General features: G+C 39.0%; 1 protein-coding gene across 2 annotated transcripts in view; it reads left to right on the top strand.

Annotated features, from left to right (window-relative positions):
* Positions 1 to 8,591, top strand: part of LOC147334158 (Fc receptor-like protein 1) — a 38,216-nt gene extending 29,625 nt beyond the window's left edge. For both annotated transcript variants that reach the window (XM_086287325.1, XM_086287324.1), the window contains one exon: positions 8,383 to 8,591. In XM_086287325.1, the coding sequence (XP_086143451.1) occupies positions 8,383 to 8,591 (209 nt within the window). The remainder of the gene's footprint in view (positions 1 to 8,382) is intronic.
* Positions 8,592 to 13,523: the final 4,932 nt, after the last annotated feature.

The following is a 13,523-nucleotide window of genomic DNA, read 5'->3' as shown; positions in this document are numbered from 1 at the left end:
CCATGTTTGAGGTGACCAAATACTTATTTTCCACCCTGATTTACGAATAAATTCTTTACAAATTCTACCATGTGGATTCATGGAATTTTTTTTCACATTCTGTCTCTCACAGTTGAAGTGTACCTCTGGTGCAAATTACTGACCTCTGTCATCATTTTAAGTGGGGGAACTTGCACAATCGGTGGCTGACTAAATACTTTTTTGCCCCACTGTAGACACAGAAATACAGGCACACACAGATACAAACATCCATTCCCACCCTCATGCTCTCATATGCACTTACTCCACACTCAACCAACGTGGAGACAGACATAAAGAGACGTTGTACACACGATCACACTCCCCAAGCGTACTCTACAAACCGGGTCTAGGTGCCCCCGCCCCTGGAGGGGGGAACTGCACCCAGACCCAGGTGGTGTTTCCCTTTTCCCTGCGGTGGGGGGAGGCAGACCGCCCCGACTCCGCAGCAGCAGGAAGGCTCCACACTCCAGACCGCAGTCGGACGGCCAACTCCTCCTCCTAGTCCTAGCCCCCCTGCTCCAGCAGGTCGCAGAGAATGGGGGTGAGAGAAGACTCCAAACCTCCCTCCACCCGCTCATTGTAATGTTGATGCATGTGTGTTCTAAGGTGCATTTAAAACCCAGGAGGGCTTGGAGCTACCTGCCAGAGAGCAGCAGGTAAGCGCATGGTCCCTCCTGCTAGCCCTCAATGTCTACGTGTATTTAAAATTGAGAGGTGGGCAACGATGCCAGTGGTGGGGTGTACACCCTGATTACCCAAGACTTTTCAAACTTCTTAGCTGGAACTGTGCCAAGCTACAATCGAATCTTAATCGTTGGAGATTTTAATATTCATGTGTGTTGTACCTCTAATTCACTGGCCAGAGACTTTTTAAGCTTGATAGACTCCTTCAGTCTTGTTCAACTTGTGTCAGGGCCAACCCAGAAACAGGGTCATACATTGGATCTTGTGCTGTCTCTAGGGTTACCGGTCCTAAACATGGAAATATGTGATGCTGTTTTTTCTGATCACTGCCCTGTTGTGTTTGACATACTTTTATCTCTCCGCCATTTTACACCTCTTATTTCAACACGTCATTGTCATGTTTTTAACCCATCTACAACAGAACAATTTTCTATTGCTTTTAAAAAAGTTTTAAGATCTCCCCTTGGCTTTTGTACCGAGGAAATGACAGTTAATTTCTATGATAAATGCAAAACTGTCCTTGATGAGGTCGCTCCTTTTAAAACTATAAGTTCGAAACCACGACCAGACCCATGGATAAATAAGGCCACTCGTTCAGCCAGATGAGAGTGCAGGAAGGCTGAACGTAAGTGGAAAAAAGATGGGCTGCAGGTGTCCTTTCCCATGTTGAGAGACAGTCTGTACAGGTATCAGGACATTGTTAAAGCATAAAAGTCAAGGTTTCTTTCTAATGTTATTGAGAATAGCTCCAATAATCCTCGGGTTCTTTTTTCAATTATTGACTCTGCCCTGAATATTTCCCCAGCTTCTTGTATTAATAGTTCCTCAGACACCTGTGAAAGGTCCTTGCAGTTTTTTATCAATAAGATAAAACAGCTTCGATCTATGATCGCCCTGCCTTCACATGACGTGTCTAAAATATTCACCTGCTCTGCTGTTTTTGATCAGTTTGAGCCTGTGTGTCTTGATCAGGTGGAGGAAGTATGTAGTGGCACAAAGACATCATCGTGTCCAAATGACATTATTCCAACACATCTTCTAAAAAAGATTTTTAAGGTTGTCAGTTCTGACATTTTAGCTATTTTTAATAGCAGCCTTAGCTCAGGTGTTGTGCCAGCCTGTTTTAAACATGCTGTTGTACAGCCTGTACTTAAAAAACCTAATCTTGACTCCTCCGTCCTCACTAACTTCAGGCCTATTTCAAAGCTCCCCTTCCTGTCGAAAATTTTGGAAAAGATTGTGTTTGTTCAGCTGCAATCTTTTCTAAATGGACACAATGTTCTCGAGAGGTTTCAGTCTGGTTTTAAAACTCTTCATAGCACAGAAACTGCACTTTTAAAAGTTCTTAATGATCTTTTATTAGCCACTGACTCAGGTGACTCAGCTGTACTTCTGCTTTTAGATCTGACCGCAGCCTTCGATACTGTTGACCACAGCATTTTAATCTCACGGTTGGAGCATTGTGGTGTAAAGGGCACCCCATTAGAGTGGTTCAGGTCATACCTGTCTGACAGGACCTTCTCTGTGAGTTTTGGCAATTTTATCTCTTCCTCAGCTCCCCTTAGTTGTGGTGTTCCCCAGGGATCTATACTGGGGCCAATATTGTTCTCTATTTATATGCTGCCTTTAGGTCTAATTTTTAGAAAATATAACATTTTTTTTCATTCATATGCCGATGATACTCAGATCTATCTTCAATTGAAGGGAAACAGTCCTGCCTCACTAGAACCCTCGGTGAAGATAAATCCTGGATGGCCTCTAATTTCCTTAACTTCAATGAGAACAAAACCGAAGTGATCATTTTTGGACCAAGCGGCAATCCCAACACTTCTAATTTTAACCTGCACAGTCTTGAGCCTTTTGTCAAATCACATGCCAAAAATTTGGGGGTTATATTTGACAGCAATTTCACCTTTGAAAAACAAATTAGCTCAGTCGTACAGCGGTCTTTCTTCAAACTGAGGCTTTTATCTAAGGTGAGATCATTTTTATCTTTTAAAAACTTTGAACGAGCGATTCATGCTTTTATTATATCCCAGCTGGACTATTGTAACTCCTTATACGCTGGAGTCAGCCAGACCTGCCTGGCAAGGCTGCAGTTGGTCCAGAATGCTGCAGCTCGTCTTCTGACACGTACTAAAAGATGTGAACACATTTCCCCGGTACTTGCCTCCCTTCATTGGCTCCCTGTCCGCTTCAGAATTAATTTTAAAATTTTATTGTTGACTTACAAAGCCCTGAATGGACAGGCTCCCGGGTATTTGTCTGACCTCTTGCAGACTTATACCCCCCTTAGATCTCTTAGATCAAGTGATCATTGCTTTTAGCTGTACCAAGGTCGAGGCTGGTTCATAGAGGTGATCGAGCATTTGCAGTCGTAGCGCCTAAGCTGCGGAATAATTTACCCCTATACATCAGACAGGCTCATACTGTCAATCTTTTTAAATCTTATCTTAAAACGCATTTTTATTTACTGGCTTTTAATACAGCATGAGAGTTATTTATTTCCACTGAAAAAGTAGAGTAACTGAGTACTGTTCATTTTTAGATATTTTAATTACAGTTACTTACAATGTACTTGTGTTACATTGTAAAATAATTAAACTCGCTGAATATCATTCTTTAATTTCAATAATTTATCTTCTAAAGGTAAAAATAAACTCTGCCGCTTTAACATCGCTGTAGTGCAGGTGCGCGTCATTGGGCTAGTGTTTCTAGATGTCAAGAAAGCATATGATATGTTATAGAAAAAAGCATTATTTTTTTGTGATCAACATTTTATTGATTTACAACGGGGGTTTGTGTGTGTGTGTGGGGGGGGGGGGCAGACATGTACAGTACAACTGTAAACTGCAGTAGCAAAGCAAACATTGGTCACAAGGCATGGGGACAGGAAAGAAAAAAAGAGAGAAGGATTATTGATTAAAATGAAACAGGTGGGGATCAAGGGTAAAATGTTTCAGTGGATAAGACATTTCTTACAGAAGTATTAGTGCTAGAAAGGGGAAAGAATTAAGTGCAAATTATCAAGTAGAATTTGTACCCCTTAAGGGAGTTAGTCTAGTTTTATAACAATGATCAATTATACTTTTAGCAATAAAAAAAAAGTCTGTGGGTGTCTCACCTTGCGCAGATAAATGTGTTATTTGGAAGAGGAGAAGAAATATAGGATGCATCAAAGCCAACTTACAGGAGGCATTACACAATGTAGAATCTTGGGCCTCAGAACTGGGCTTTAGATTTTCTTTATCCAAAACAAGGGGAATCATCTTTACATATAAGGAATACAGTCTTCATATTAATCTTAAATTATATGAGAATGCTATAGAAAGAAAAAAACATTTTAAATATTTGGGAATCTGCTTTAGCAGTAAACATATGCACAACAAGATGTAAAAGGATTTTAAATATATTTAGATGACTGAGGGCCAGAGAATGGGGTGCAGATAAAATGCCATTAAAGTCTATCCACACAGGGATAATCAGATCAATTCTTGATTATGGATCTACCATTTATGGTTCAGCTTTAAAGATTTTACTAAGGAAATTAGATACAATTCATCATCAAGCCTTAAGACTCCAATTTCTGTGTTACAGGCTGAGATCATGTCAACCTTGTCAAAAACAAAGAAAAACGAAACAGCTCAGTAGTTTGGTTGGATAATTCAGGATAAGTAAACAGAAACAGCTATAAGGAACATTATGATCCGTCCCACCATTGCTATTTCTGTTGTTCCGCCATGGATCCTTGGACATGTTACTGCCTAGATAGCTACACAGTAAAGAGGTGGGTAAATATATAAAAAAGTGAATATTCAGTATATGTCAGAATCTTAACAGATGCTTATAAAACACTTGATATTAAGGTTATCTGTTGTTATTCCAGATTTAAATATTACGAAAAATGGAAGAATGACAGTTAATTTAGCAGTTTAAGCAGGAAAACTAATGGCAAATCTGATGGCACTAGATTGGGCAGAGGAAGTCAGAGTGAGGAAGGTTTCAATATGTTTAGATTCAAGTAGCACATTACCAACAAGTAGCACAATACAAATATTGCAGAGCAATCAAGTTAATGTGGGTTCCTGCACATATTGGCATAAAGGGAAAGCAGCTGGCTGACAAACTTTCTAAAAGTGTAGCAAAGAAAATCCAGATGATTGGTGTACCTGGATATAATGTCGAGGTACAACAATCACTTGCACATTACATGACTGTTTCCACTGTTGCAACTATAACTTAGTTACTGATCAAATGTTCGACTTAATTCATGAACAGATTATAAAGTCATCTGCCTCCATCAGCCTCATCTTTATCTCTGTTATCTGATCATCATCATAATCAGACTGTACACAACTTTTCTAAACATTATTAACATAATCAATCCTCTCTCTCATGTTCATGTTTACTGTCGTTGAATAACACTCAACATACAAACGAGTTGTTGGAGATTAATGTGTTGATCAGCAAAGTACAACCTGCAGGAAGAGGGCACTTTTTACTCCTGACTGACTATTAAATATGTTTCCTGTACTGGACAGCCTGATCAGGATGCCCATACATGTAAAAACTTGGTCTGATCATAATAATTATGAACACTAAATTAACTAAACATATTTTTTAAAACGAGTTAAATGAACTGCAGACATTTTATTAGGAACTGCAAATGCTCAGCTTGTTTATTCTCCAGAACAAAATGTGGAAGCATCACTGATGATCTGCTTGTATCCATGTTAGTGTTTAAAGTCCAACATCTCCCTCTAGTGGCCATATATAAACATGTGTGAGGATGGTGTTCATGTAAAATGTGAATCATAGTGTTCCAGTCAGTCATCAGTGTGTCTCTGCACAGCTGTAATTAAAATGTGTTCAGAGGGCCTCAGTGTCTGAATGGTTCCAGTTCAGCTCCATAACAGCAGCGTCCCTGGTTTGATTCCTGTGTTTCAGCTCATATCTGCCTCTCTCACTGAGGGGGACGTCCACTACATGGACATGGATTTGTTCATCAACCAAACTACAGATCACTGAGAGCAGAGGACATTTAATTTTTATGATTTATTTTAATCTGAGGGAACTGATAACTGTAAAAAGGCAATTTTAATCACCTTTTTCTTATTTTAGAATTTAGTACCCACTCACTGTCTTTGAACCAACAGAAGGACCACAGACTCAGAGGAAGAGGGCGGGCATTACTTGGTGTCAGTGACAGAAATGAAAAAAAGCTCAAATGAGTGAGAAGGACGATGAAGGAAACATATGTGCTGTGTCTGCTCTGTAAGTAGAATCTCTGTGTTTGTTTGAATTCTTGTACTTTGACTGTCTGCTCTCCTGATAACTGATGATGGAGGAGAAGACATGAAAAACAAATCAGGCTGAATTCAAGTTCAAACACCACGAGGACCAACTGCAGGTCTGAACTGACTCTTTATCTTTGCTCAGGAGTCGAGGAAACACAGCAGGCAGTGAAAAGCTCAAATCATTCACTCATTATATCAACACAGCTGCACAGTGGACACATGACTTTACTGTGTTATTGAAATGCAGTGGGTATTTTGCTTATACTGACCCAATTTTGAGATAACTATAATAAGAAGGAAATATGTCTGTGAAGGTTCTCAGTCATCCAGGTCATCGTAGTCAAAGGAGCTTGCAAAGAAAAGCGTCTGGACTTCTTTAAGTTGCTTGAAGACGTTTCACCTCTCATTCGAGAAGCTTCTTCAGTTCTAAGGTCAAATGGTGGAGAGTCCCAGATTAAGAAGGAAACATTTTTTGTATTTTATTCCAAGCATTTACAGAGTCCAAAGAGTCCAAAGATATTCCTTGAGCTCTATTTTTTTATTTATTGCATTTCATTTTTGAAACAGTTTCCTATTTTCTGATGTCAGAATTTTATTTTCTCCCTCAAGGGAAGACGTAGGTAATCAGTTCACTTAATTTGTTTGTCCATGTCTGGCTGTCCATGTCAGCCAAATGGCTGCTCTCTGGGAGTTTAAGTGCTAAAAACTGAACATCCACAATTTTAAATATATCACTGAGTTGCTTTAATTTCAGTAAAGATTTCTGTCAAGGTCACACCCAACGTAAAAAACAAAAATGTATACTGCAAACAATTTCTTTCTTTTTTCTGTTATATTTTTTAAATTGTTTTTAAAAGCATCATCTTTAAACTTGACATCTATATAGTAGCCCTTGGAATGAGTTACCAAGGCTGGCCAAACATTTGACCCTCATTGTTAGGGCCCAAGCTCAAAAATGCAATGAACCATGTTGATTAATATAGAAAGAGCATGGAGGGAGCTTTGAAACAAAACTTTGAAACAAAATATACATATTTTTTAGTACAATGCCATATGGTGTCACAATAATGCCATAAAGTTTCACTCACAAACTGCATGAATATGTCTTAAAATGTAAAGTTTTCACAAATCATAATTTCAGTCAATTCTGCTACTCATCTAGATAATAAAATACACCATTTTAGTAGGTAAGGCATCAAGGACATTGGCCAAAGGTCAGCCTACAGTGTTATTAAAGCACGTTATAGCATGTTGTAATACAAAATGTCATAAAATATCCACATTTTAGTTTAGCCCTTTCACTATGCTTGGAGTTGTACTCTGAATGCTCTTACTGAAACATGCTGGCGACATCAAAGAGAAAATGAGCAGATATATCAGGGAGGCGAGTTTGTGTATTTGTCAGCTGTTTGTGTGGAGTTGTTCTTTATGTTCACCTCAAATCAACCTGAGTGTCATTTCTCTTTAGTTCTGATCTCACCGCTGAGCTGCACAACAAACCAAGGTCAGTAACCTTCTTCTGTCACAGTTTAAACCTGAGAAATGCTCACTGATATGACCTGATTGGGTTCATGTTTCACAATGGTGCTTGCATACAAAACTGAAACAAGTGAATAAGCAAAATACATTTCACAACCATAATAGTTAGGAGAAAATTGCTGTAAAGCAGAGAATTGATTTTTCATTTTAACCCTCACAGCTCGTCTGACTGTGAGTCCCAGCAGCTCTCAGTTCTTTGAATATGACTTTGTGTCTCTGAGCTGTGAGGAGAACGACAGCTCTGCTGGATGGACTCTGAGGAGAAACACAAGCACAGAAACCAGAGCTGAATGTGAGGAGTGGGGAACGCCAACTAGTTTAGTTCATCCTTCCTGCATTGTCACTTACATCATCCTATTAGACAGTGGAGTTTACTGGTGTGAGTCCAGAGAGGGCCCCATCAGTAACATGGTTAACCTGACAGTCACTGGTAAGCTGAGTGTGTGGAGTTAGTGTTGATGAAGCTGTGTGTAAATGGATGAAATGCTGTAGTTTGTCTCTGTGTTGAGGTGGATCAGTGATCCTGCAGAGTCCTGTCCTCCCTGTGATGGAGGGAGATGACGTCACTCTGCTCTGTAAAACAAAGACCACTCCCTCCAACCTCCCAGCTGCTTTCTATAAAGATGGCTCCCTCATCAGGAAGCAGCCTACAGGTCACATGACCATCCAGCATGTTTCCAGGTCTGATGAAGGCCTCTACAAGTGTGACATCAGCGGTCATGGAGAGTCTCCATCCAGCTGGATCACTGTCACAGGTGACACACTCACCTGTCTGTGTTTCTGCAGCTTTCAACATTCACAATGTGACGACAACTTAATGACTGTGTTTGCTTTATTTTAGGGGAACACACCACCACACCTCCACCTACATCCACACCTCCACCTACATCCACCTCTCCTCCTGGTTCCACCTTCATCACTCTTCCTCCTGTTCTCTCTGTGTTGACATGTGTTGGATCAGTCTGTGTTGTGGTTCTACTGGTGTTACTGGTTCTGCTGGTGAGACAGTGTGTTCACAGAAAACCTGAAGGTGAGACTCAGACTTCCTGATCTTACAAGATTGGGTTTGCTGAATGATTTAAAAAAAAATACTATTTTTACTTTGTTGGATTGACATTCTTTTCCCATTGAAGTAATTGCACATTGTTGAAAATTACAAACATAGAAATGGGTTCCAAAATAATTTCTTCATGCAAGTAAGAGTAATGACAGTTGTTAAATTTTATTATTTCAGCTATACAACAAGAAGCTGCAAATGATAACTCCACAGGCATCACATATAGTGACATCATATCATCACAACATCACCAAAGGGCAATCAAACAACTCAGAGGTAAAATTGTGTCTTTCTGTCACATAATATGGGTGGTAGTTGTGAAATAATTGTTTCTGCCGACCTTGTGAAGATAGATATGGGAACCATAAAGATGCTGCTAGGAAAGCTTTAACTGCCAATTACCTGCAGAGGAAAAGGTAAGTCCTGAGTAGGTCTGATCTGGGCAATTAATAGCTATGCCTTGCCGGGATAATAAACTGGCAAAGAAGGTGATAGAAGCCACTGACATCAAGGCAAGAAAGCTCCTGAACATGCATGGAGGTTTCACCCCAAATCCTGAGACTCTATGCTAAGAGGAAGGAAAGAGGGAGGAAAGGAAGGACTAGTGAGTGTCCGAATGAGACAACAAACATCCATGAGTTGTTATTATATAAAATTTTAGTTAATATGAAATGTATAGATAGACATGCTGAACAGACTAAATGTCTTTTTGATATAATGATTTATTTTGTCTTCTCTAAAGTCCGCATTGTAAAACCAAAGAAGCAACTTCCTGTTGCACCAGTTAGCGTGACCATGTTTCTCACTGCTGTGCGTTGCGGTTTGGTTAAAATAATTCTTGGTGAAGTGCAACATTTTGCATTACCAGAAGATAGCAGCTTTGTAGTTGTTGACCTTTTTCACACTTGACCTCTTTCTAGTCAACTGTTGTTTCACAGCAGAGTTTTAAGGAATTAGCAAAAACATAAAAAAGTCTATCATTTCATTGCAGTTGTTGTTGTTGAACTAATTTACATGTTTTATTCAGCAGACATTGATACAGCTGTGGTGTACTCAGCAGTGAGAACTGAAGATGTCACTTATGGACAAATAGCCATCAACCAAAAGACGATCAGAGGTACAGCTGCTCTTTGTCTTTAAGTCTGAACAGAGTAAAACCCAAAAGAGTAAATGTCCTCACGTTTCCATTCTAATTTAGAAGTCTCATTCATTTGGCAGTCTCAGATAGGACCACATATGTGGTCCAAAGTTTTGTTTCTGCACTAATAATTACTGTCATTGAGTAGGGATGTCAGACAGGCAAGCTAAACCAACAATCCAGAATACTAGGCTGTTGAATACTGTGTAACACTGGGTAGAACACTACAACTAAAAAAATATAAACCATTTGGTGCAGTCCGTCAAAGAATGAACTGTTTAGATATTACATGTTCAATTCAATGTAATTCAATTCAATGTTATATACACAGTGCCAGATGACAACAGTTGCCTGAAGGCACTTTATATTGTAAGGTAAAGATTCTCCAACAGAGAAAACCTCAACAATCAGATGACCCCCTATGATCAAGCGCTTTGGTGACAGTGCGAAGAAAAACTTTGAACAGGAGTTTTAACATCTGGCAGAAGAAAGCTCAGGGAGCGGCAGCCATCTGCAGTAACCAGCTGGGGGTGAGGAGAGGAAGACAGGACAAAGACACACAAAATACAAACCACGTGGTTGTGGTTCCACCACCACCAAATATGAAAGTCAGGCGAGCAGAAACCCAAACGTGTACAGCAACATGAGAGCAAGTGTGGGATGCTCAGAGAGCAGCTACTATTTATAACCTTACCACATAATGGAACTGGCCACCAAACAAGCAATTAGTTATGAAATACTGAACAAAGAATTTATTCTCCCACAAATCTGTGGGTTCTAGGCTTGTTTTGTGAATTTTATGATTGATTAAGACACAGGTAAAGTCGTAGTAAAACTTTAAACCAGAGCCAGGCATCGTCTATTATTCACTGAAGTAGTCCACCAGTCCAACCACTGACGTCCAGCTGCTGGTCTCTAACTGGTCCCCCCTGCACCTCAGACCAGAGGACATCCATATGTTGACTATTTTTATATGCTTCATATATTTTTTCTAACCAAATTATACTCAAACTTTAAGAGAAAACACATATTTTTTGAATTTTTTTTTAAATGCAATTGGTCATTTAGAAATGTAAGTACATTTTTGACACTAATACCTTTAATAGTATTTGATATCTTTGCATTATTAAAAACAAACAAACAAAGAAAAAAGTTTTGTTGTGACACTTTTGTTGTGTAGTTCTGTGGGTTTCACTGAGGTGTCAATGGAAAATTTAACTTGTTTACTTGTGGCTAACTGATGCACATCTCTCTTCACTGCAGGAAACAAACACGATACAGGAAACAGGCATCATTTGATACTGTGAACTGCACAGCAGAGCTTCAATGCAGGGTGTGTCTGTTTGAGACTGAAACACTTTATGTCCTTGGATACTCAGAACCCAACTAGCAGCAGGTGACATGGTGCAAATGTTCATGAAGTGTTTAATCTTGTATAAAATGTGAGAAATGTCCTGTAGTTTCAACATTAATTTTTGCCATTTTTCTCATTTTGTAATGTAATGTAATGTTTTGAAATGGCATAGATTCAACCACAGATCACCCTGCATGAGCCACATGTCAGGTGTGGTCAAACCTGTGTCATAACTGAGAAACAAGTTTCAAACTGATTCAGATTAGGCCCGTTTTGTCTTGGTACTCCCTTTTATTAGCAAGATGAATTTCTATTTAATATGAGGGCGATTTAAAAAAAAAAGAAAAGCAGACTGAATGTATCAAATGTTATTTTTTGATATTTAATTTAGTCTTTTCTAGAGTCTTGAATGTAAAACCAAAACAGCAACTTCACTACAGTATGTTCTACTCTAGGTTTCATGCTGTGAGAACATGTTTGCTTTGTGCTTTGTGGTGAAGTGCATCAGTTTGTAGAAACGGAAAATAAAAGCTCTGTGGTCGTTCACCTTTTTTGCACAAACACCCACGGGTTCATTCTGGTCAACTGTTTGTTCACAACAGAAGTCTTAAGCAGTGGAAAAAAATAACCCTAAGGTGTACAGTACTATTACAGTTTCTCCTGTGAAAGTAAGTTACATGATTCATTCTGCAGACACTGATCCAGCTGCAGTGTATTCAGCTGTGAGAACAGAAGAAGTCAGTCATGGACAATTAGCCATCAGACCAGAGGTACAGCTGCTCAACTAAGCAGTTTACAGTCTTTAATATAAGCTAAACACTTCCTCACTCAAGCTCACGGCGTAAAATAAAATTAGGTAAACTTAGTAAGAAAAGTGATAGCTTAATCACACCCAGATTTGAGTTTTGTGAATTTCATGTTTATTTGAGACACATCTAAACTGCTGGCAGTATGTGAAGATGCTGATATGAGTAAACATATTAGTATATCTTATGAAAGTAGTAACTTTAATGATGAAAAAAATGTGCTTATCGATGACTGTGATCTGGTGTCTTTGCAGTATTGATAAACTTTAGTTCTTATTTTGTTGTCACGTGGTTCTGTGGGTTTCACTGAGTTGTTGGATGGAAAATTTGACTTTTTTGGCTGTAGCTAAGTGCAAGAAACAAACACTAAACTGCAACTGCAGACTAGAGACAACAGTACTATCTTTCACTAACCATATATTTGAGAGAAAAGCTTCAGAACCGGATGTGTCTGTTTGAGACCAAAAGACCAATGAGTAGCATGAGACATGGTACATTTAAAAAAAGATTAAATTGTTGAATTTCTCCAGCAGTTTAAAGAAAATTTTTTTCTTTTTTCTTTTTTTCCTTTTTAAACGGTTTCAAAATCAGTATTTCAAGTTTGTCTGATGGTCAGACTAAAAAAAAGCTATTTCGGCATGTTAGACTGGACACCAGAAAATAATCACAGATATTTTACAGCTTTGTTTTTTGTTTTGTTTTTTTAACCTTGGGGTAGAGGAAAATAAACTTGGTGCTGTCAGTAGATTATTACTGTCAGCTGACCTCACTTTTTATTGTACTTGTGCAATAAAAAGTGAGCCATTTCCGTGAAAACGGGAAAGACCATCTCTGAATTGAGGAGGGGGCCTAAGGGTACATCTTTCGCCATCTTACAATGCTGTGATTGCAGCCATTCCCCAACTCTCTGTGAATAGTACTCATGGCCATTGATCAGTGGGTTTTAGTCAGTGGTTGTTGATCAATGGTCATGAGAATTTGCATAATTATGATGAAGGAACTGACCTCCCAGCCCATTGTTCCTTCAGTGGGCTGGTTTCAGTCATTATGTAAATGTACTGTTTATAAGATTTGGGGAAACCTGCAGTCAGCTGAGACTGAAGAAGTCACTTGGATGAGTGACAAAACATTTGTCTCACAAAAACGCTACCAGATGAACAGAATCAACTTTTGGAGATTTACTTTCCTGGATGATTGAGAATGCATCAAGATACTTGTACAAAGCATTGTACAAGCATGTACAAACATTCTGCAACACATTCATAGCATCACAGCCAGAACTTTACCATGTGAGATTTTTATTAAAGGTTTTTAGTTTTTTGAACCACAACCTCATGTACATGTGATCACATCTCATGAACCAGCACTGAGCCCTCCTGATAAACCACTCAGTGAAGCATGAAATAGCCATGACTCACATTTAGGGGTGGGCGATATAAACGATATGCGATATAAACGATATGCGATATAAACGATATAAATTTGGCCAATGATAGAGATTTTGACCATATCGCTCTATTGCGATAGCGCATGTTGATGATGTCATCAAGCTGCGCCTGTTTTGGTCGAAAGCATCGCAGCGGCTACAACCATTATCATCTGCAAATTATGGCGGGCGACAGTCGTA

Source organism: Aulonocara sp. 'chitande type north' Nkhata Bay, linkage group LG3, assembly GCF_057382095.1.
Source record: "Aulonocara sp. 'chitande type north' Nkhata Bay isolate Kocher_YH1m ecotype deep benthic linkage group LG3, A_spYH_male_GT1.1, whole genome shotgun sequence".
NCBI classification, from domain to species: domain Eukaryota; kingdom Metazoa; phylum Chordata; class Actinopteri; order Cichliformes; family Cichlidae; genus Aulonocara; species Aulonocara sp. 'chitande type north' Nkhata Bay.
This window is presented reverse-complemented; position numbering and strand designations above follow the sequence as displayed.